At 45.2% G+C, this 25,167-nt stretch overlaps 1 protein-coding gene across 7 annotated transcripts in view; it reads left to right on the top strand.

Annotated features, from left to right (window-relative positions):
- FAM13A (family with sequence similarity 13 member A) overlaps positions 1-25,167 on the top strand; it is a 187,206-nt gene that overhangs the window by 67,501 nt on the left and 94,538 nt on the right. For all 7 annotated transcript variants that reach the window (XM_075285036.1, XM_075285028.1, XM_075285012.1 and 4 more), the window contains one exon: positions 8,372-8,538. In XM_075285036.1, the coding sequence (XP_075141137.1) occupies positions 8,372-8,538 (167 nt within the window). The remainder of the gene's footprint in view (positions 1-8,371; positions 8,539-25,167) is intronic.

Raw genomic sequence — 25,167 nt, 5'->3', positions numbered from 1 at the left:
GCCTATTTTTTCAAAATTGACATGTGTCACTTTAAATGGCAATAACTTTGAGACGCTTTAACTTACACAAGTGATTTTGAGACTGTTTTCTCGTAACACATTATACTTCGTGTTAGTGGTAAACACTAATCAATATTTTTGTATTTACTTATTAAAAAAAATAGGAAATTTGATGGAAATTTGGAAAAAAATTGCAATTTTCAAAATGTGAAATTCTCTGATTTTCAGGCAGATAGTCATACCACCAAAATACAGGAATAAATATTATCTCCCATATCTCTGCTTTATATCGGCATCATCTTTTGATTGTATATTAATTTATTTTGGACGTTACAAGGCTTACAAGTGTAACAGCGATTTTCCAGATTTACAAGAAATGTAACTGTTTGTTTTTTTGTTTGTTTTACACACTTTATTTTTTTTTTAAAAAAACCTTTTTTACATTTTTTTTATTTGTGCTGCAAGCACACTAGAACCAGTGATCAGAGAGGATCGCTGGTTCTATACTAACTATAGACTTGCAATACACGTGTATTGCAAGTCTATAGAGGAAGCCAGCTATGCAGATGCATAGACTAGCTTCCTCTCGTCCTGGCATCCAAGGGGTTAACCCTCCCCCCATCGGAGCTCGCTCCGATGGGGGGAGGGATTAAGGAGCAGCGTGTAGCTGTAAATTACAGCACACAGACTCCTTAAGCAGCCGGCAGCATGCTTTATAGCCGGCCAAACCCCTAGGGTGCCATGATCACTATGGCTCATGGCACCTTAAGGGTTAAACAGCGGGGGTCAGTGCAATCACCGTCCCTGCTGCTACAGGGGAAGCCTGGCTGTCAGATACAGCCGGCCTCCCATGGAGATCGCACACGATCTGCTTCTGAGCCCGTGCGATCTCCATCACGTACAGGTACGTGGGAATGCGGGAACTAACCACATTCCCTGACGTACAGGTACGTGATTTAACATTAAGGTTTCTGATAAAGCCAGGTCTGTTATCTCTCTGTGTAAACACATGCTAACCCTCAGTCCATTTTGTACACGCATTTGCATATTATCTGCTCTGCTCCAGGATAACACACTGGAAACACCTTTAATCCAAATTGGCAGTTTGCCAATTTTAAACATGCCTGGAAAAAGAAAATCTAATTTGTCGCAAAATTCTAAAACAACAACAGCTATGATGATAGCCAGAAGTCAACAGAGTTCTCCTCAAGCGGAGCTGAGGGGGATCACCGTCGCCAACAACATGCTCGTTATATGGCTTCCCAGCGAGCTGGTGAGGTGCCGGAACAATCACGGCAGAGTGCGAGGAACGAGTTTAGCAGCAGCCCAACCATTGTAGAGGACACAGAGTCAACTACTTCGGATTCTGTGCTTGGTATAGTCGGTATAGGTGTTGGAAGTGGCCTCATACAGCTGATCTGAACTCCAATTTGCAAAAATTTCTAAAAATAATTATTTTTCATTATTATTATTATTTTTATTATGGAGTGCATGATGATGGAGGGGGGCCTCACCGTACCAAAATGTGAAAAAAATGAAAGTGTCTGAAGATATATATTTATATATATTTATCTTCGCTCTGTTAATTTGCCACACTTTTAGGATAAAAATGGATTAAAAGCACAGTCTTTGTATACAGAGTTCTAGCTCTGTGGAGAAGTCAAATAAAGCACGTACACACCATAGGCCTGGAACAATGTAAAACAAAGCCACATTATGTTTCTGTCAGCTGGCTAAAAATAAACAGATTTTCAAAGATTACGCATTGATGGCCTCTTTGCATTTGCTAATTGTTTCCGGTGTGTATGTCAATGTTTTGTTCAGGGTACACGATGTTTAAAAAGCAGGAAAACCACAAGGCATCTGTCATGCTGGTAATAGCCGTGCAGTCATAGGACTTTGTATGTCTTCTTGGACACTTGCTACTTGTTATTTAAGAACTCATTTCTCTTACCTTGCTATCTTTGGCACACAACTTCTGATCTCTTTATTGTGACGAACCATTGATGCATTATTATTCTACTCGTCATCCATGTCATTTGAAATAAACAATGCAAATATTGCAGTGCACCCCCTGCAAATGTCTTCAAATGAAACCCGCTGACCTAAATTGAAATGAATATCAAAGCTATGAGCAATTTCGGTTGTATTTTTGTATAACATTAAGAGGTTTTTTCATAGAGACGGATAGAATTCTTCACAAGATTGACAAATGGCTAGAGGGTTAATATTGATAAAGGTTGGGTGTTTGGTAATTTGCTTGTATTAAGAGAGTATTTCCTGTCCCCTACTGTGTAAAAGGATTCTACACCTTTCCCATCATTGTGCTGGATTTTGCTTTTCCCTTGGACCAGATTAGTCATGAAGGAATGCTTCACAGCACTAAAGCAGCTGGCAGTAGCTCAGAAGTGTGTCATTTACAACTGTTCATATTACTTATAAAATGAGTTATTTCATTTTAGAAAAAAAGATGGCCTAGGGGGTGACCAAATAAAATATAAAAGATCAATAAGGGGATTTCTGCTAAGATCTATTTTATACTCGGTCAACACTTGTTAATAAATCCTATTACAAAATGCATTAATGATAAATGATGTCAGAGAAGGTTAATGTTCCAAATAAAGCTAATGGTATTAGGAATGTAGCCTACAGTACTTTTTAAAGGTACAGGTGTCTATTCAGAATTGTGTAAACTGTTTATAAGTTATACACATATAGAAAGGCTTGGACTGGCTTCAGGAGAATCCCTCAGAGGGCCCCTGAGCCGAGTGGGCCCCTCAGCACCTCAGCACACTCTGGTACGACACAGTACCCTCATACAGATACTAATCATATAGCATCTCAGCCAGGATATGTGTCAGTACAATATACTGGGCAGATTAAGAAACTCTGTGTTGTTGGCGACGGCGGCGTGTTTTTAAAAAAAAAAAAAAAAAAAATGTACTGTGGACACATCTAGGTGCAGAATCAGGCCAACCATTATCTTCTTAACACCTCAGGGACCCCATTCATCTTACAGTGTCTTTCTGCTGCTCTGTGAGCACATATCCTCAGCTCACAGAGCTAAGAGGGATTCAGAGTGTGAGCAATAGTGATATGTAGCTGTATATGAATTAATTTTACTCGTGGTTCCTAGAGACCCCAGTCCCATCACTGCATATAGAACATAGGTCATAGATGTTTCTTGCAGGTTGTTTCTGCATATTGATGACTTTATCCTGTTAAACTTTTACTTAAAATTAGAAATTACTGGGTCCAAAGTTTACAAATGCTAACAAAATAGTGTTTGCTCAATCAGATATTTGCATGTGTATTTATGCTTGTACCTTCTTTGAATTGCAAGTACTTGTGAGATTTCATTTAATTTTTTAATCTGCATTGAAAATTCTGACAAAGAATTGACACAATGCTGAATTTTTCTTTTGCACCATATGTACTGCATCATGTACAAAGCAGCATCATTTACGATTAAAAGAGCACTGATCCAGCTGGGACATGGCTTTGGGCGCATGCTCACATAGCTGTAGCCACATGCAGCCGATAGCCTGCCTTATATATACAGTATAATTGTACTGCAGAATGCAGGGGGGAAATTTGCCACATTTAAAAAAATAAATAAATAATAAAAAAAATAATCTGTTGCGTTTTATTAACATTAATGTCTATGTAAACATATATTCATCCATTTTTTTCACGTTTTACAAATTTAAAAAATGTGATTTCATTAGTCTTGTAGCATTTGTTGCATGTGTATTTACGCAAAAAAAAAAAAAAAAATCAATTTACTAGCCATCTACATCCCACTACTCCACTGCTCCCTTCTCCATAGAGTTCTATATGTTCTGAATTCTGAGACCAATCATATGTAAACAGATTGAAGATGAGCAGGAGAACAGCTTAATAACTGCAGAAGGAAACAGATCTTAATAGATTAAAAGTTTTTTTTATATTCGCACACTTCATTTGTGCAAAACTGTTTAAAGGGATTCTACCACTAAAACACTTTTTTTTCTAGTTACCACGTCGGAATAGCCTTTAAAAAGACTATTCGTCTCTTACCTGTAGAAGTGCTCTCCGCCGCGCCGTTCGTTCAAAATACCGGTTTGTACCGGTATGCTAATGAGTTCTCTCGCAGCGATGGGGGCGTCCCCATCGCAGGAGCAGCGATGGGGGCGTCCCCATTGCAGCTTGAAAACTCACCGCAGCGCCGCCTCTCCGGTCTTCGGTGTCCTCCCCTTGCGTCTTCAGCGTCTGTCGGACGCCTGCGCAGTATGCTCTCTGTTCGGCGTAGATTGCCGAACGTACTGCGCATGCGCGAAAGTTCGGAGCCCGCACTATGGCTGGGATCGCAATTTCGCGCATGCGCAGTACGTTCGGCAATCTTTGTCGAACAGAGCGTACTGCGCAGGCGTCCGACAGTACGCTGAAGAAGCAAAGGGAGGACACCGAAGACCAGAGAGGCGGCGCTGCGATCAGTTTTCGAGCTGCAATGGGGACGCCCCCATCGCTGCTCCTGCGATGGGGACGCCCCCATCGCTGCGAGAGAACTCATTAGCATACCGGTACAAACCGGTATTTTGAACGAACGGCGCGGCGGAGAGCACTTCCACAGGTAAGAGACGAATAGCCTTTTTAAAGGCTATTCCGACGTGGTAACTAGAAAAAAAAGTGTTTTAGTGGTAGAATCCCTTTAACACTTTCGGCCCTATATTCCAGAATTTGGGCATCACAAAGTTGCTGTGAACTTTCTGTACTTGTTTGTATGGAAAAGTATTTACACTATTCACTCTACTTAAGGGTGCGTTCACACTATGTAAAGTGGAGCGTGATCTAGCACGTCTACGCGTGCCAGCATTTTGCGCGCTCAAAAAGATCCCATTGATTTCAATGGGAGTTACGAGCGTATACGCCATGTTATTTTGCGCCCGCAAAGTATTGGCACCCCTGCAATTCTGTCAGATAATACTCGTGTTCTTCCAGAAAATGATTGCAAGCACAAACTCTTTGGTATTAATATCTTCATTTATTTTGCTTGCAATGAAAAAACACAAAAGAGAATGAAAAAAAGTCAAATCATTGATCATTTTACACAAAACTCCAAAAATGGGCCGGACAAAAGTATTGGCACCCTCAGCCTAATACTTGGTAGCACAACCTTTAGACAAAATAACTGCGAACAACCGCTTCCGATTGGAAGGGTGCCTTCTCCAAACTGCCATTTTGAGATCTCTCCACAGGTGTTCTATGGGATTCAGGTCTGGACTCATTGCTGGCCACTTTAGAAGTCTCCAGTGCTTTCTCTCAAACCATTTTCTAGTGCTTTTTGAAGTGTGTTTTGGGTCATTGTCCTGCTGGAAGACCCATGACCTCTGAGGGAGACCCAGCTTTCTCACACTGGGCCCTACATTATGCTGCAAAATTTGTTGGTAGTCTTCAGACTTCATAATGCCATGCACATGGTCAAGCAGTCCAGTGCCAAAGGCAGCAAAGCAACCCCCAAACATCAGGGAACCTCCGCCATATTTGACTGTAGGGACCGTGTTCTTTTTCTTTAAAGGCCTCTTTTTTCCCCCCTGTAAACTATGTTGATGCCTTTTCCCAAAAAGCTCTACTTTTGTCTCATCTGACCAGAGAACATTCTTCCAAAATGTTTTTGGCTTTCTCAAGTAAGTTTTGGCAAACTCCAGCCTGACTTTTTTTTATGTCTCTGGGTAAGAAGTGGGGTCTTCCTGGGTATCCTACCATACAGTCCCTTTTCATTCAGACGCCGACGGATAGTACGGGTTGACACTGTTGTACCCTCGGACTGCAGGGCAGCTTGAACTTGTTTGGATGTTAGTCGGGGTTCTTTATCCACCATCCGCACAATCTTGCGTTGAAATCTCTCGTCAATTTTTCTTTTTCCGTCCATATCTAGGGAGGTTAGCCACAGTGCCATGGGCTTTACACTTCTTGATGACACTGCGAACGGTAGATACAGGAAAATTCAGGTCTTTGGAGATGGACTTGTAGCCTTGAGATTGCTCATGCTTCCTCACAATTTTGCTTCTCAAGTCCTCAGACAGTTCTTTGGTCTTCTTTCTTTTCTCCATGCTCAATGTGGTGCAAACAAGGACACAGGACAGAGGTTGAGTCAACTTTAATCCATTTCAACTGGCTGCAAGTGTGATTTAGTTATTGCTACTACCTGTTAGGTGCCTCAGGTACAGTGGGGCAAAAAAGTATTTAGTCAGTCACCAATAGTGCAAGTTCCACCACTTAAAAAGATGAGAGGCGTCTGTAATTTACATCATAGGTAGACCTCAACTATGAGAGACAAAATGAGAAAACAAATCCAGAAAATCACATTGTCTGATTTTGTAAGAATTTATTTGCAAATTATGGTGGAAAATAAGTATTTGGTCACCTACAAACAATCAAGATTTCTGGCTCTCACAGACCTGTAACTTCTTCTTTAAGAGTCTCCTCTTTCCTCCACTCATTACCTGTAGTAATGGCACCTGTTTAAACTTGTTATCAGAATAAAAAGACACCTGTGCTCACCCTCAAACAGTCAGACTCCAAACTCCACTATGGTGAAGACCAAAGAGCTGTCAAAGGACACCAGAAACAAAATTGTAGCCCTGCACCAGGCTGGGAAGACTGAATCTGCAATAGGCAACCAGCTTGGATTGAAGAAATCAACTGTGGGAGCAATAATTAGAAAATGGAAGACATACAAGACCACTGATAATCTTCCTCGATCTGGGGCTCCACGCAAAATCTCACCCCGTGGGGTCAAAATGATCACAAGAACGGTGAGCAAAAATCCCAGAACCACGCGGGGGGACCTAGTGAATGAACTGCAGAGAGCTGGAACCAATGTAACAAAGCCTACCATCAGTAACACACTACGCCGCCAGGGACTCAGATCCTGCAGTGCCAGACGTGTCCCACTGCTTAAGCCAGTACATGTCCGAGCCCGTCTGAAGTTTGCTAGAGAGCATTTGGATGATCCAGAAGAGTATTGGGAGAATGTCCTATGGTCTGATGAAACCAAACTGGAACTGTTTGGTAGAAACACAACTTTTCGTGTTTGGAGGAAAAAGAATACTGAGTTGCATCCATCAAACACCATACCTACTATAAAGCATGGGGGTGGAAACATCATGCTTTCGGGCTGTTTCTCTGCAAAGGGGCCAGGACGACTGATCCGGGTACATGAAAGAATGAATGGGGCCATGTATCGTGAGATTTTGAGTGCAAACCTCCTTCCATCAGCAAGGGCATTGAAGATGAAACGTGGCTGGGTCTTTCAACATGACAATGATCCAAAGCACACTGCCAGAGCAACGAAGGAGTGGCTTTGTAAGAAGCATTTCAAAGTCCTGGAGTGGCCTAGCCAGTCTCCAGATCTCAACCTTATAGAAAACCTTTGGAGGGAGTTGAAAGTCCGTGTTGCCAAGCGACAGCCCCAAAACATCACTGCTCTAGAGGAGATCTGCATGGAGGAATGGGCCGACATACCAACAACAGTGTGTGCCAACCTTGTGAAGACTTACAGAAAACGTTTGACCTCTGTCATTGCCAACAAAGGATATATAACAAAGTATTGAGATGAAATTTTGTTACTGACCAAATACTTATTTTCCACCATAATTTGCAAATAAATTCTTACAGAATCGGACAATGTGATTTTCTGGATTTGTTTTCTCATTTTGTCTCTCATAGTTGAGGTCTACCTATGATGTAAATTACAGACGCCTCTCATCTTTTTAAGTGGTGGAACTTGCACTATTGGTGACTGACTAAATACTTTTTTGCCCCACTGTAAGTAACAGGTGCTGTTAATTACACAAATTAGAGAAGCATCACATGGTTTTTCACAGTGCCAATACTTTTGTCCACCCCCTTTTTTATGTTTGCTGTTGAATTATATCCAATTTGGCATTTTGACAATTCTTTCTGTGGTTTTCCATTGAAGACAAATTAAATGAAGATAATATTACCAAAGAATTTGTGATTGCAATCATTTTCTGGAAGAAAATGAGTATTATCTGCCAGAATTGCAGGGGTGCCAATACTTTTGGCCAACACTGTAAGTGTTAGAAAATCATGACATCATCCATAAATACATAGCTAAATCAGATTTGATTTTCACACCAGGAACCCAACTCATTATTTTGACTGAACCATGTCCGGCTACCCACATATGTGAGTAGCACTAACATATTTTCTATGAAGTCACTTTTGCATTGTTTTGTACGTATGAGTCTTGCCTTGTTGTTTGCTTTTTTTTGCGTTATATTTCTTATGTGTTTGATATGCACAGATACAAGTTTTATTCAGTTTTGGCCTCTTACATGTGTTTTATTTTTTTGTTTTTGTTTAGAACAAGCAGAGTTCTGAGAGACGGCTACAGGAAATTGAGATGCCGAAACCAAAACAGTCTGTTGGAATCCCTCAATCCAGCATCCTTGTGACAAACCAAACAACTTCTCCTGAGTGCAGAGATCTAGTGGATCACTTAGTTACCAGCAATTCAGACTCCCTACACAGGTCAGTTGCTTTCACTTGTTGTTCAGTAGTGTGAGTCTTTCTAAGGTTTATCTTTTTGCCTGCAAATGTTTTTTTTAGAAACCTTAAGGTGCTATTAGATGTGCCAGTACTCAGTGCTGTTATTAGTAACGATCACTCCTAGAAAGTACTTAATAATTGCATCTTTAATGCAGAATAAAGACGCTCTGTAATCATGTATGTGATGCCGATGGTCAATGGAGAAGAAGCGACTGCAGCAGAGAGCTTTCCTTTCTCATTTAGTTTGCATCTGTCTGTGCAATAAGGCCAATGAAAACAAGTGCTGATCAACGTATTTCCTTGATCATAACTTAGGGGACTGACTTCTTGCTTTATACTACAGTCTTTACAAAGGCTCCATATATATCCATTATCCATACTATATACAACAACATACGGGTGGAAGGCCACATTCAATAAAGCCTCAATATCCTTTCAATTATAATTCATACAAGCAAATCTAAATAACCTACAAATTATATGGAACTCAAGATCCAAAATATACACAAAATTGGATTTAATTATTCTATCCAATCTCATAAAAGTACACACAATAAATTGAATACCTACGTAAACATATAAAAACCATGAATAACAGTAATAAGGATTATACATTAATACACTGTATGAAATATGTGACCAAAAAAAAATTCTTTGTGCACCATTCTTGTTTGTGATAGGATAACAATTCCAAAGATGTTCTTGTGGATGTTAACATTAAACCAAAAAATTAAGACACCTCCCCTCTTTGTATCACTGATCTCATTCATTACTCTTGGTATTAATACACATAAGATAACTGAACATAGCATTTGTGTGTCTCAAGATAAATAAGTTTCTGCCGGGATATCTGATGTATACAGCTTAGGCCTTGTTCACATCTGTGCTGGCTCTCTAATGGGGGATTCTGTTCCCCGTTTCACTTTTAAAATGCAGAGAGAAAAGACCTGCAAATAGTGTTTTTCTCTACACAATTTTTGCCCTTTTTTTGAAATTGGGATTTCCATGGGTAACCGCTTTTTTAAACAGATTAGTTTTCTGTTCAGAGGGGTCCCCAAGCGGGCCCCTGAACAGAAACCCAAACGTAGGTGTGAACCTAGCATTATTCCTGTTATTCCATTGAAAGAAAATGCAGTTTGTTGATGTGTGTACAGGTGTCAGCTCATTGAACAGAAACATAATAATCCCAGCACAGTATTTTTATTACCCGGATACTCCTTGTCCATTCCAGTGAATCCCATGCCCACTTTGCAGTAAAAACCGCCATGCAGACACGCCGCAATTTCCAAAATCGGTGCGGTTTTGGAAATCGCAGCATGTCAATTGTATCTATGGAAATGCCAGCAGTCTTCGCATAGTAACAAAAAGTCCGTGAAGGAAAACTCTGCAAAACTTTCTGTTTAAAGTGCTGTGGGAAGAAACACAATATGCTCCCGCCGCGCTTTATTGCTGAGGGACGTCCCATGGGGCCTTAGCCCAAGAAAGGATTCTTACTTTGCAGCATTTTCCCCCACACCTTCCTGAAAGTTTTGCACTGTACATTGACGACCTATTGTTAGCAATGGTCAGAGAAATCTTTGTGTAGTTTCCAGGCCAAATTACTACAAATCCGCTCCCAATCACTCGTATGTATTGTCATTACATTCACACAGAAAGTTTCATTCATTCCAACCACTCCTCCTAGGTGCATTTAATTTTTTTGTCAAAGAGCATATAATAGATATGTAAAGCATTTTTCTAAACAAGCACATGAAATAGTAATAGAGTGTTGTTCTTTCCGTCGGAGGCATATTGCAGTGTCATTAACATTGGGTATTAGTTTCCGTTACAGTCAACTTTTAACAGATAGCGACTAGAGATGAGCGAACACTAAAATGTTCGAGGTTCGAAATTCGATTCGAACAGCCGCTCAATGTTCGTGTGTTCGAACGGGTTTCGAACCCCATTATAGTCTATGGGGAACAGATACTCGTTAAGGGGGAAACCCAAATCCGTGTCTGGAGGGTCACCAAGTCCACTATGACACCCCAGGAAATGATGCCAACACCTCTGGAATGACACTGGGACAGCAGGGGAAGCATGTCTGGGGGCATCTAACACACCAAAGACCCTCTATTACCCCAACATCACAGCCTAACAACTACACACTTTACACACTCAATACCACCTCTCTGACAGTAGGAAAACACCTTGAAACATGTGTATTTGGCACTTGCAGTGAGGAGAGCTTGTCACCAGCAGTGAATTTGGCCCTTGTAGTAAGTTGAGGTTGGCACCAACATTTGTTTTGAAAATCAGGGTGGATTGAGCCTCTAACCAGCAGAGTTTGGGCAAATTCATGGTGGAGGGAGCCTCTAAAAACCCCAGTTTGGACCAATTCATGGTGGAGGGAGCCTCTAACCAGCCCAGTTTGGGCAAATTCATGGTGGAGGGAGCCTCTAAAAACCCCAGTTTGGACCAATTCATGGTGGAGGGAGCCTCTAACCAGCCCAGTTTGGGCAAATTCATGGTGGAGGGAGCCTCTAACCAGCCCAGTTTGGACCAATTAATGGTGGAGGGAGCCTCTAACCAGCCCAGTTTGGACCAATTAATGGTGGAGGGAGCCTCTAAAAAACCCAGTTTGGACCAATTCATGGTGGAGGGAGCCTCTAAACAGCCCAGTTTGGGCAAATTCATGGTGGAGGGAGCCTCTAAAAAACCCAGTTTGGACCAATTCATGGTGGAGGGAGCCTCTAACCAGCCCAGTTTGGACCAATTAATGGTGGAGGGAGCCTCTAAACAGCCAAGTTTGGACCAATTCATGGTGGAGGGAGCCTCTAAAAACCCCAGTTTGGACCAATTCATGGTGGAGGGAGCCTCTAACCAGCCCAGTTTGGACCAATTAATGGTGGAGGGAGCCTCTAACCACCCCAGTTTGGACCAATTCATGGTGGAGGGAGCCTCTAACCAGCCCAGTTTGGGCAAATTCATGGTGGAGGGAGCCTCTAAACAGCCCAGTTTGGGCAAATTCATGGTGGAGGGAGCCTCTAACCAGCCCAGTTTGGACCAATTAATGGTGGAGGGAGCCTCTAACCAGCCCAGTTTGGACCAATTAATGGTGGAGGGAGCCTCTAACCAGCCCAGTTTGGACCAATTAATGGTGGAGGGAGCCTCTAACCACCCCAGTTTGGACCAATTCATGGTGGAGGGAGCCTCTAAAAACCCCAGTTTGGACCAATTCATGGTGGAGGGAGCCTCTAACCACCCCAGTTTGGACCAATTCATGGTGGAGGGAGCCTCTAAAAACCCCAGTTTGGACCAATTCATGGTGGAGGGAGCCTCTAACCAGCCCAGTTTGGGCAAATTCATGGTGGAGGGAGCCTCTAAACAGCCCAGTTTGGGCAAATTCATGGTGGAGGGAGCCTCTAACCAGCCCAGTTTGGACCAATTAATGGTGGAGGGAGCCTCTAACCAGCCCAGTTTGGACCAATTAATGGTGGAGGGAGCCTCTAACCACCCCAGTTTGGACCAATTCATGGTGGAGGGAGCCTCTAAACAGCCAAGTTTGGACCAATTCATGGTGGAGGGAGCCTCTAAAAACCCCAGTTTGGACCAATTCATGGTGGAGGGAGCCTCTAACCAGCCCAGTTTGGGCAAATTCATGGTGGAGGGAGCCTCTAAACAGCCCAGTTTGGGCAAATTCATGGTGGAGGGAGCCTCTAACCAGCCCAGTTTGGACCAATTAATGGTGGAGGGAGCCTCTAACCAGCCCAGTTTGGACCAATTAATGGTGGAGGGAGCCTCTAACCACCCCAGTTTGGACCAATTCATGGTGGAGGGAGCCTCTAAAAACCCCAGTTTGGACCAATTCATGGTGGAGGGAGCCTCTAACCAGCCCAGTTTGGGCAAATTCATGGTGGAGGGAGCCTCTAAAAAACCCAGTTTGGACCAATTCATGGTGGAGGGAGCCTCTAACCAGCCCAGTTTGGGCAAATTCATGGTGGAGGGAGCCTCTAACCAGCCCAGTTTGGACCAATTAATGGTGGAGGGAGCCTCTAACCAGCCCAGTTTGGACCAATTAATGGTGGAGGGAGCCTCTAAAAAACCCAGTTTGGACCAATTCATGGTGGAGGGAGCCTCTAAACAGCCCAGTTTGGGCAAATTCATGGTGGAGGGAGCCTCTAAAAAACCCAGTTTGGACCAATTCATGGTGGAGGGAGCCTCTAACCAGCCCAGTTTGGACCAATTAATGGTGGAGGGAGCCTCTAAACAGCCAAGTTTGGACCAATTCATGGTGGAGGGAGCCTCTAAAAACCCCAGTTTGGACCAATTCATGGTGGAGGGAGCCTCTAACCAGCCCAGTTTGGACCAATTAATGGTGGAGGGAGCCTCTAACCACCCCAGTTTGGACCAATTCATGGTGGAGGGAGCCTCTAACCAGCCCAGTTTGGGCAAATTCATGGTGGAGGGAGCCTCTAAACAGCCCAGTTTGGGCAAATTCATGGTGGAGGGAGCCTCTAACCAGCCCAGTTTGGACCAATTAATGGTGGAGGGAGCCTCTAACCAGCCCAGTTTGGACCAATTAATGGTGGAGGGAGCCTCTAACCAGCCCAGTTTGGACCAATTAATGGTGGAGGGAGCCTCTAACCACCCCAGTTTGGACCAATTCATGGTGGAGGGAGCCTCTAACCAGCCCAGTTTGGGCAAATTCATGGTGGAGGGAGCCTCTAAACAGCCCAGTTTGGGCAAATTCATGGTGGAGGGAGCCTCTAACCAGCCCAGTTTGGACCAATTAATGGTGGAGGGAGCCTCTAACCAGCCCAGTTTGGACCAATTAATGGTGGAGGGAGCCTCTAACCACCCCAGTTTGGACCAATTCATGGTGGAGGGAGCCTCTAACCAGCCCAGTTTGGACCAATTAATGGTGGAGGGAGCCTCTAACCAGCCCAGTTTGGACCAATTAATGGTGGAGGGAGCCTCTAACCACCCCAGTTTGGACCAATTCATGGTGGAGGGAGCCTCTAAACAGCCAAGTTTGGACCAATTCATGGTGGAGGGAGCCTCTAAAAACCCCAGTTTGGACCAATTCATGGTGGAGGGAGCCTCTAACCAGCCCAGTTTGGGCAAATTCATGGTGGAGGGAGCCTCTAAACAGCCCAGTTTGGGCAAATTCATGGTGGAGGGAGCCTCTAACCAGCCCAGTTTGGACCAATTAATGGTGGAGGGAGCCTCTAACCAGCCCAGTTTGGACCAATTAATGGTGGAGGGAGCCTCTAACCACCCCAGTTTGGACCAATTCATGGTGGAGGGAGCCTCTAAAAACCCCAGTTTGGACCAATTCATGGTGGAGGGAGCCTCTAACCAGCCCAGTTTGGGCAAATTCATGGTGGAGGGAGCCTCTAAACAGCCCAGTTTGGGCAAATTCATGGTGGAGGGAGCCTCTAACCAGCCCAGTTTGGACCAATTAATGGTGGAGGGAGCCTCTAACCAGCCCAGTTTGGACCAATTAATGGTGGAGGGAGCCTCTAACCACCCCAGTTTGGACCAATTCATGGTGGAGGGAGCCTCTAAACAGCCAAGTTTGGACCAATTCATGGTGGAGGGAGCCTCTAAAAACCCCAGTTTGGACCAATTCATGGTGGAGGGAGCCTCTAACCAGCCCAGTTTGGGCAAATTCATGGTGGAGGGAGCCTCTAAACAGCCCAGTTTGGGCAAATTCATGGTGGAGGGAGCCTCTAACCAGCCCAGTTTGGACCAATTAATGGTGGAGGGAGCCTCTAACCAGCCCAGTTTGGACCAATTAATGGTGGAGGGAGCCTCTAACCACCCCAGTTTGGACCAATTCATGGTGGAGGGAGCCTCTAAAAACCCCAGTTTGGACCAATTCATGGTGGAGGGAGCCTCTAACCAGCCCAGTTTGGGCAAATTCATGGTGGAGGGAGCCTCTAAAAAACCCAGTTTGGACCAATTCATGGTGGAGGGAGCCTCTAACCAGCCCAGTTTGGGCAAATTCATGGTGGAGGGAGCCTCTAACCAGCCCAGTTTGGACCAATTAATGGTGGAGGGAGCCTCTAACCAGCCCAGTTTGGACCAATTAATGGTGGAGGGAGCCTCTAAAAAACCCAGTTTGGACCAATTCATGGTGGAGGGAGCCTCTAAACAGCCCAGTTTGGGCAAATTCATGGTGGAGGGAGCCTCTAAAAAACCCAGTTTGGACCAATTCATGGTGGAGGGAGCCTCTAACCAGCCCAGTTTGGACCAATTAATGGTGGAGGGAGCCTCTAAACAGCCAAGTTTGGACCAATTCATGGTGGAGGGAGCCTCTAAAAACCCCAGTTTGGACCAATTCATGGTGGAGGGAGCCTCTAACCAGCCCAGTTTGGACCAATTAATGGTGGAGGGAGCCTCTAACCACCCCAGTTTGGACCAATTCATGGTGGAGGGAGCCTCTAACCAGCCCAGTTTGGGCAAATTCATGGTGGAGGGAGCCTCTAAACAGCCCAGTTTGGGCAAATTCATGGTGGAGGGAGCCTCTAACCAGCCCAGTTTGGACCAATTAATGGTGGAGGGAGCCTCTAACCAGCCCAGTTTGGACCAATTAATGGTGGAGGGAGCCTCTAACCAGCCCAGTTTGGACCAATTAATGGTGGAGGGAGCCTCTAACCACCCCAGTTTGGACCAATTCATGGTGGAGGGAGCCTCTAAAAACCCCAGTTTGGACCAATTCATGGTGGAGGGAGCCTCTAACCAGCCCAGTTTGGACCAATTAATGGTGGAGGGAGCCTCTAACCACCCCAGTTTGGACCAATTCATGGTGGAGGGAGCCTCTAACCAGCCCAGTTTGGGCAAATTCATGGTGGAGGGAGCCTCTAAACAGCCCAGTTTGGGCAAATTCATGGTGGAGGGAGCCTCTAACCAGCCCAGTTTGGACCAATTAATGGTGGAGGGAGCCTCTAACCAGCCCAGTTTGGACCAATTAATGGTGGAGGGAGCCTCTAACCACCCCAGTTTGGACCAATTCATGGTGGAGGGAGCCTCTAAACAGCCAAGTTTGGACCAATTCATGGTGGAGGGAGCCTCTAAAAACCCCAGTTTGGACCAATTCATGGTGGAGGGAGCCTCTAACCAGCCCAGTTTGGGCAAATTCATGGTGGAGGGAGCCTCTAAACAGCCCAGTTTGGGCAAATTCATGGTGGAGGGAGCCTCTAACCAGCCCAGTTTGGACCAATTAATGGTGGAGGGAGCCTCTAACCAGCCCAGTTTGGACCAATTAATGGTGGAGGGAGCCTCTAACCACCCCAGTTTGGACCAATTCATGGTGGAGGGAGCCTCTAAAAACCCCAGTTTGGACCAATTCATGGTGGAGGGAGCCTCTAACCAGCCCAGTTTGGGCAAATTCATGGTGGAGGGAGCCTCTAAACAGCCCAGTTTGGGCAAATTCATGGTGGAGGGAGCCTCTAACCAGCCCAGTTTGGACCAATTAATGGTGGAGGGAGCCTCTAACCAGCCCAGTTTGGACCAATTAATGGTGGAGGGAGCCTCTAACCACCCCAGTTTGGACCAATTCATGGTGGAGGGAGCCTCTAAACAGCCAAGTTTGGACCAATTCATGGTGGAGGGAGCCTCTAAAAACCCCAGTTTGGACCAATTCATGGTGGAGGGAGCCTCTAACCAGCCCAGTTTGGGCAAATTCATGGTGGAGGGAGCCTCTAAACAGCCCAGTTTGGGCAAATTCATGGTGGAGGGAGCCTCTAACCAGCCCAGTTTGGACCAATTAATGGTGGAGGGAGCCTCTAACCAGCCCAGTTTGGACCAATTAATGGTGGAGGGAGCCTCTAACCACCCCAGTTTGGACCAATTCATGGTGGAGGGAGCCTCTAAAAACCCCAGTTTGGACCAATTCATGGTGGAGGGAGCCTCTAACCAGCCCAGTTTGGGCAAATTCATGGTGGAGGGAGCCTCTAAACAGCCCAGTTTGGGCAAATTCATGGTGGAGGGAGCCTCTAACCAGCCCAGTTTGGACCAATTAATGGTGGAGGGAGCCTCTAACCAGCCCAGTTTGGACCAATTAATGGTGGAGGGAGCCTCTAACCACCCCAGTTTGGACCAATTCATGGTGGAGGGAGCCTCTAAACAGCCAAGTTTGGACCAATTCATGGTGGAGGGAGCCTCTAAAAACCCCAGTTTGGACCAATTCATGGTGGAGGGAGCCTCTAACCAGCCCAGTTTGGGCAAATTCATGGTGGAGGGAGCCTCTAAACAGCCCAGTTTGGGCAAATTCATGGTGGAGGGAGCCTCTAACCAGCCCAGTTTGGACCAATTAATGGTGGAGGGAGCCTCTAACCAGCCCAGTTTGGACCAATTAATGGTGGAGGGAGCCTCTAACCAGCCCAGTTTGGACCAATTAATGGTGGAGGGAGCCTCTAACCACCCCAGTTTGGACAAATTCATGGTGGAGGGAGCCTCTAAAAAACCCAGTTTGGACCAATTCATGGTGGAGGGAGCCTCTAACCAGCCCAGTTTGGACCAATTCATGGTGGAGGGAGCCTCTAAACAGCCCAGTTTGGGCAAATTCATGGTGGAAGGAGCCTCTAACCAGCAGAGTTGTGGGAAAGCAGGGTGGAGGGAGCCTCTAACCAGCAGAGTTGGTGGAAATCAGGGTGGAGGGAGCCTCTAACCAGCAGAGTTGGGGGAAATCATGTTGGAGGGAGCCTAGTATTAGCAGAATTGTGCAACGCTTATGGTGGATGAGTATGAGGATGCGGAGGAATTGGAGAGGTTGAGTACAGACATGGAGTTTCATGTTGGGGTGCTTTACACAGGTGGGCACAAAAATGAAGGCTCTATCCAGTGGTGGTTCATTTTTATCAAAGTGAGCCGGTCGGCACTCTCAGCTGACAGACGGGTGCGCTTGTCAGTGATGATGCCACCGGCTGCACTGAACACCCTCTCAGATAGGACGCTGGCGGCAGGACAGGACAGCACCTCCAAGGCATATAGGGCAAGTTCAAGCCACAGGTCCAACTTCGACACCCAATACGTGTAGGGCGCAGAGGGGTCGGAGAGGACAGGGCTGTGGTCGGAAAGGTATTCCCGCAACATGCGCCTATACTTCTCACGCCTGGTGACACTAGGACCCTCCGTGGCGGCACTTTGGCGAGGGGGTGCCATCAAGGTGTCCCAGACCTTAGACAGTGTGCCCCTCGTTTGTGTGGACCGGTGAGAACTTGGTTGCCTACTGGAGGAACTGCCCTCCCTGCCGCCACTGTCACATGCTGGAAACATCTCCATCATATTCTGCACCAATTGCCTGTGGCAAGCATTGATGCGATTGGCCCTCCCCTCTACCGGAATAAAAGACGAGATGTTGTTTTTATACCGGGGGTCAAGGATAGCAAAGATCCAGTACTGGTTGTCCTCCATGATTTTGACAATACGCTTGTCGGTTGTAAAGCACCCCAACATGAACTCAGCCATGTCTGCCACAGTGTTAGTTGGCATGACTCCTCTGGCCCCACCGGAAAGTTCAATCTCCATTTCCTCCTCATCCTCCATGTCTACCCATCCGCGCTGCAACAATGGGACGATTCGAAGTTGCCCGGAAGCCTCCTGTATCACCATCACATCATCGGACAACTCTTCTTCCTCCTCCTCCTCCTCCTCCTCCTCCTCCATTAAACGCAGTGAAGCGGACAGATGTGTGGACCTACTCTCCAGCTGTGACGGATCGGATGCTATCCCTAACTCCTCTGTGTGATCTGAGTTATCCCTGATGTCAATCAGGGATTCTCTCAGAACACACAAGAGCGGGATTGTAAGGCTCACCATCGCATCCTCAGAGCTCACCCTCCTTGTGGACTCCTCAAAGACCCGTAGGATGTCACAAAGGTCTCTCATCCATGGCCACTCATGGATGTGAAACTGAGGCAGCTGACTTTGTGGCACCCTAGGGTTTTGTAGCTGGTATTCCATCAAAGGTCTCTGCTGCTCAACCACTCTATTCAACATCTGAAACGTTGAGTTCCAGCGTGTGGGGACGTCGCACAAAAGCCGGTGTTGTGGCACATGCAGGCGTTGCTGGAGAGATTTTAAGCTAGCAGCGGCTACTGTCGACTTGCGAAAGTGGGCGCACATGCGCCGCACTTTCACCAGTAGCTCTGGAACATTGGGGTAGCTCTTTAGGAAACGTTGCACCACTAGGTTGAAGACGTGGGCCAGGCATGGAACATGTTGGAGTCCGGCAAGCTCCAGAGCTGCTACCAGGTTCCGGCCGTTATCACAAACGACCATGCCTGGGCCCAGGTGCAGCGGCTCAAACCATATTGCCGTCTCATCGAGGAGGGCATCCCTCACCTCGGAGGCAGTGTGCTGTCTGTCCCCCAAGCTGATCAGCTTCAGCACAGCCTGCTGACGTCTACCAACGCCAGTGCTGCAACGTTTCCAACTCGTAGCTGGGGTCAATCTAACAGCGGAGGAGGAGGCGGTGGCGGAGGAGGAGGCGGTGGCGGAGGAGGAGGCGGTAGAGGAGGAGGAGGAGGGGGGTGTTCTTCTCGTGTCCCTGCCAGGAATGTTAGGCGGGGAGACGAGGTACACCGGGCCAGTTTGGGAAGCAGTCCCAGCCTCAACTACATTCACCCAGTGTGCCGTCAGTGAAATGTAGCGTCCCTGTCCGCATGCACTTGTCCACGCGTCGGTGGTCAAGTGGACCTTTGTGCAAAGCGCGGAACTAAGGGCCCGCCTGATGTTGAGTGACACGTGCTGGTGCAAGGCGGGGACGGCACACCGGGAGAAGTAGTGACGGCTAGGGACGGCATAGCGAGGTGCCGCAGTTGCCATCAGGTCCAGGAAGGCGGGAGTTTCAACAAGCCGGAACGCCAACATCTCCTGGGCCAGCAGTTTAGCGATGTTGGCGTTCAAGGCTTGCGCGTGTGGGTGGTTAGCAGTGTATTTCTGCCGCCGCTCCAATGTCTGAGAGATGGTGGGTTGTTGTAAAGAAACGCCTGATGGTGCCTTTGATGGTGCAGGAGAAGGAGATAAGACAGGACCAGGGGAGGATGAGGTAGAAGTCAACAAAGTGGCGGAGGCAGATGAAGTGGTGTCCTGGCTCGTCCTCTGGAGTGCATCGCCAGCACAGTCAGCAGTGGCAGTGGCAGAGGCAGAGGCAGAGGCAGTGGCAGTGGCGTGAACGGCAGGCGGCCTTTGTCCTGCCGTTGCTGCCTGCCACTGATTCCAGTGCTTGGATTCCAAATGACGGCGCATTGAAGTGGTGGACAGGTTGCTCTTCTCAGAGCCCCTAATCAATTTCGAGAGGCAAATTGTGCAGACAACACTATATCTGTCCTCGGCGCATTCCTTGAAAAAACTCCACACCTTCGAGAAACGTGCCCTCGAGGTGGGAGTTTTTCGGGGCTGGGTACGAACTGGAACATCTTGGGAGATTCCGGGTGTGGCCTGGCTTCGCCTAAGCTGCTGACCTCTGCCTCTGCCTCTAGCTACCCTTTTTGGTGCTGCACCTGCCTCAACATCCACACTACTTTCCCCGCTTGACATCCCCCCTGTCCAGGTCGGGTCAGTGTCCTCATCATCCACCACTTCCTCTTCCAACTCCTGTCTCATCTCCTCCTCCCGCACAATGCGCCAGTCAACTGGATGCCCTGACGGCAACTGCGTCACATCATCGTCGATGAGGGTGGGTTGCTGGTCATCCACCACCAAATCGAACGGAGATGGAGGAGACTCTAGTGTTTGAGCATCTGGACACAGATGCTCCTCTGTTAGGTTCGTGGAATCGTGACGTGGAGAGGCAGGTTGAGGGACAATGAAAGGAGCGGAGAACAGCTCTGGGGAGCAGGGACAGTTTGGGTTATTGTTCTGTAAAGCTTCGGAATTTTGGGAGGAAGGAAGACAAGACTGTTGGGTAATAGGAGGAGAGGAGGCAGAGTCTGACTGGCTGCTGGACAATGTGCTGTAAGCGTTCTCTGACAGCCATTGCAAGACCTGTTCCTGGTTCTCGGGCCTACTAAGGTTTGTACCCTGCAGTTTAGTTAATGTGGCAAGCAACCCTGGCACTGTGGAGTGGCGCAATGCTTGCTGCCCCACAGGAGTAGGCACGGGACGCCCTGTGGCTTCACTGCTACCTTGCTCCCCAGAACCATTCCCCCGACCTCGCCCACGGCCTCGTCCACGTCCCTTTCCGGGAGCCTTGCGCATTTTGAATTCCTAGTTAGAAATTGGCACTGTATACCAGTAGTAAAAATTGTGGGTGCACGTAACCCCAATATATTCTTTGAATTCCCAGTCAGACACTGGCACTATATGGCAGTAGCAAGAAATGAGGGTATTTGTATTCCCAATATATTCTTTGAATTCCCAGTCAGACAATGGCACTGTATACCAGTAGTAAAAATTGTGGGTGCACGTAACCCCAATATATTCTTTGAATTCCCAGTCAGAAACTGGCACTATATGGCAGTAGCAAGAAATGAGGGTATTTGTATTCCCAATATATTCTTTGAATTCCCAGTCAGACAATGGCACTGTATACCAGTAGTAAAAATTGTGGGTGCACGTAACCCCAATATATTCTTTGAATTCCCAGTCAGAAACTGGCACTATATGGCAGTAGCAAGAAATGAGGGTATTTGTATTCCCAATATACTCTTTGAATTCCCAGTCAGACAATGGCACTGTATACCAGTAGTAAAAATTGTGGGTGCACGTAACCCCAATATATTCTTTGAATTACCAGTCAGAAACTGGCACTATATGGCAGTAGCAAGAAATGAGGGTATTTGTATTCCCAATATACTCTTTGAATTCCCAGTCAGACAATGGCACTGTATACCAGTAGTAAAAATTGTGGGTGCACGTAACCCCAATATATTCTTTGAATTACCAGTCAGAAACTGGCACTATATGGCAGTAGCAAGAAATGAGGGTATTTATAACCCCAATATATTCTTTGAATTCCCAGTCAGACAATGGCACTGTATACCAGTAGTAAAAATTGTGGGTGCACGTAACCCCAATATATTCTTTGAATTCCCAGTCAGACACTGGCACTATATGGCAGTAGCAAGAAATGAGGGTATTTGTATTCCCAATATATTCTTTGAATTCCCAGTCAGACAATGGCACTGTATACCAGTAGTAAAAATTGTGGGTGCACGTAACCCCAATATATTCTTTGAATTCCCAGTCAGAAACTGGCACTATATGGCAGTAGCAAGAAATGAGGGTATTTGTATTCCCAATATATTCTTTGAATTCCCAGTCAGACAATGGCACTGTATACCAGTAGTAAAAATTGTGGGTGCACGTAACCCCAATATATTCTTTGAATTACCAGTCAGAAACTGGCACTATATGGCAGTAGCAAGAAATGAGGGTATTTATAACCCCAATATATTCTTTGAATTCCCAGTCAGACAATGGCACTGTATACCAGTAGTAAAAATTGTGGGTGCACGTAACCCCAATATATTCTTTGAATTCCCAGTCAGAAACTGGCACTATATGGCAGTAGCAAGAAATGAGGGTATTTGTATTCCCAATATATTCTTTGAATTCCCAGTCAGACAATGGCACTGTATACCAGTAGTAAAAATTGTGGGTGCACGTAACCCCAATATATTCTTTGAATTACCAGTCAGAAACTGGCACTATATGGCAGTAGCAAGAAATGAGGGTATTTATAACCCCAATATATTCTTTGAATTCCCAGTCAGACAATGGCACTGTATACCAGTAGTAAAAATTGTGGGTGCACGTAACCCCAATATATTCTTTGAATTCCCAGTCAGAAACTGGCACTATATGGCAGTAGCAAGAAATGAGGGTATTTGTATTCCCAATATATTCTTTGAATTCCCAGTCAGACAATGGCACTGTATACCAGTAGTAAAAATTGTGGGTGCACGTAACCCCAATATATTCTTTGAATTACCAGTCAGAAACTGGCACTATATGGCAGTAGCAAGAAATGAGGGTATTTATAACCCCAATATATTCTTTGAATTCCCAGTCAGACAATGGCACTGTATACCAGTAGTAAAAATTGTGGGTGCACGTAACCCCAATATATTCTTTGAATTCCCAGTCAGAAACTGGCACTATATGGCAGTAGCAAGAAATGAGGGTATTTGTATTCCCAATATATTCTTTGAATTCCCAGTCAGACAATGGCACTGTATACCAGTAGTAAAAATTGTGGGTGCACGTAACCCCAATATATTCTTTGAATTACCAGTCAGAAACTGGCACTATATGGCAGTAGCAAGAAATGAGGGTATTTATAACCCCAATATATTCTTTGAATTCCCAGTCAGACAATGGCACTGTATACCAGTAGTAAAAATTGTGGGTGCACGTAACCCCAATATATTCTTTGAATTACCAGTCAGAAACTGGCACTATATGGCAGTAATAAATGTAAAACTTAGTTCAGCTCACCATATAAATGTCTTTGAATAAATAATCCTGGAAGCACGGCTCACGGGTGGACTCAACCCGTCTGGGTATAAGTAGACAGCAATAAAATGTAGCCAGCTGAATCCAGATAGATGAGAAGTCCGCAGTAAATAAAATATAACTTTTATTTAAATAAAAAATAAAAGAAGTTACATAGTAGTAGATGTCATATCGTTGTACAAAAAGCTACGCGTTTCGGGACTCTAGTCCCTTCCTCTCGGCTCTAACATGTAACCACAAACTGATCCTTTTAAACCATTACATCGAGATGACCCCACCTCCCGCTTGTTCTATTAACCCTTTCATTATAAACGCAGACATAAAACATTTATATAATATATACTATTACTTTACATAACTCAATGTACTGCAATAAATTAAAGAACGGGAAGTAACCATTTGCATAAAATACACTTAAATGCATATTCTGCGGACTAACGTACATATCAAAAACAAATCACTGATCAAGTGAAAAAAGCTCACAGACTGCTAATAGTCACGTACCGGCCTGTTATATCTATATCGATCATAAATGTCAGAAAAAACCTTGTGATACAATGGAAACAGAGACGAAATAATAACAAATGCCAGATAAAGAATAAGAAATAAGAAAACCACTGACTCACCCTTCCCATAGAAATATATATGCTCGTAAGTCTACACATACTAATTCTTGCATCCTTGTATGTTCATCAATGTGCGACACACTTCCTGATGCAACCCGTAACCATGGTGTCCCGTCAAGCCCACTCCGACCACCTGACCTCCCTAGTCACGTGACACAGTCACATGACCGGAGAATACAGCTCCGCCCCAAGTACTACACGGACCCATAAGGTAAAGACATATTACACTGGAAAGAGAAAACAAAATAAAAAAGAAAAAAGAAGAAAGAAGAAAGAAGAAGGCAGAAAGAAGAAGGAAGAAAATATACCTAAATTAGGAACACCTCTATATAGAATCAAAGAATATAACTATTAAAGAGTATAACCACATATGACATGTAAGTGCCACCTATATCTGTACCGACCGATAAAATGTTATGGATACAGATGGAAAAAAAAAAAAAAAAAAAAAAAAAAAAAAGGGTTTGGAAAGAAAGCTACAATAAAATAGCCAACTCAACCTATAACGATATCAATTTTCAATAAATATAGGCTAGATCCGACCTTAAATTTAGACCAAATGGCCACCTAGTTTTTAATTTTCTAATCCAAAAGGCCTCCCGAAGGAGAACCTTCTTCCTCCAATCACCCCCCCGTGGAGGTCTTCTTACTCGCTCGATTGCAAAAAACCTCAAATTGGATACTCCGCCCTGATGTTTAAAGAAAAAATGTTGAGATACAGCCGAGGTATTATCATGTTCCTTACTACTGCCCGCAATATGCTCAGCAATCCTCACTTTAACCGCCCTAATCGTACATCCTACATATTTCAATTTACATTCAATACATTCAATCACGTAAACCACGTGATCTGTATTGCAATTAATGAACGACAAAATTGAAAACTCATACATGTTGTCTGAACTATAAAATGTGGTCGTTTTATTAACATATTGGCAAGCGGCACACCGTGGTAAGCCGCACTTGAAAAAACCTTTATAATTTAACCATGTAGACTTGCCTTCATCTTTACTAACGTATAGACTAGGGGACAGTTGGCTACCCAAAGTGGAACCTCTCTTAGCTACTATTTGAATACCATCCTTTAATATTGTGCGTGTTATTGGATCTTGTAAAAGTATGGGCATGTTTTTGGTTATAATAGCTTTGATCTGATTGAATTGTCTCGAATAAGGGGTTGAAAACACTATTTTACGATTTGATTTTTCAAAATTCCTGCTGACTGTATTTGTCAGTAGGGATGCCCGAGTTTTACCATCCACTATTTTCGTTGCTCTCCCCAGGCTCCAATTGGGGTAGCCACGATCCCGTAATCTACCTAAAGTAATCACTTTTTGATTTTCATAGTCTGCATCGTTAGAGCATCGTTTTTTTTTTTTTGTTTTTTTTTTTTTTTCATCTGTATCCATAACATTTTATCGGTCGGTACAGATATAGGTGGCACTTACATGTCATATGTGGTTATACTCTTTAATAGTTATATTCTTTGATTCTATATAGAGGTGTTCCTAATTTAGGTATATTTTCTTCCTTCTTC

This window comes from Leptodactylus fuscus, chromosome 1 (genome assembly GCF_031893055.1).
Source record: "Leptodactylus fuscus isolate aLepFus1 chromosome 1, aLepFus1.hap2, whole genome shotgun sequence".
In the NCBI taxonomy this organism is placed as follows: Eukaryota; Metazoa; Chordata; class Amphibia; order Anura; family Leptodactylidae; genus Leptodactylus; species Leptodactylus fuscus.
The sequence above is the reverse complement of the archived record's forward strand: the minus strand, read 5'-3'. Positions and strand labels throughout refer to the sequence as shown.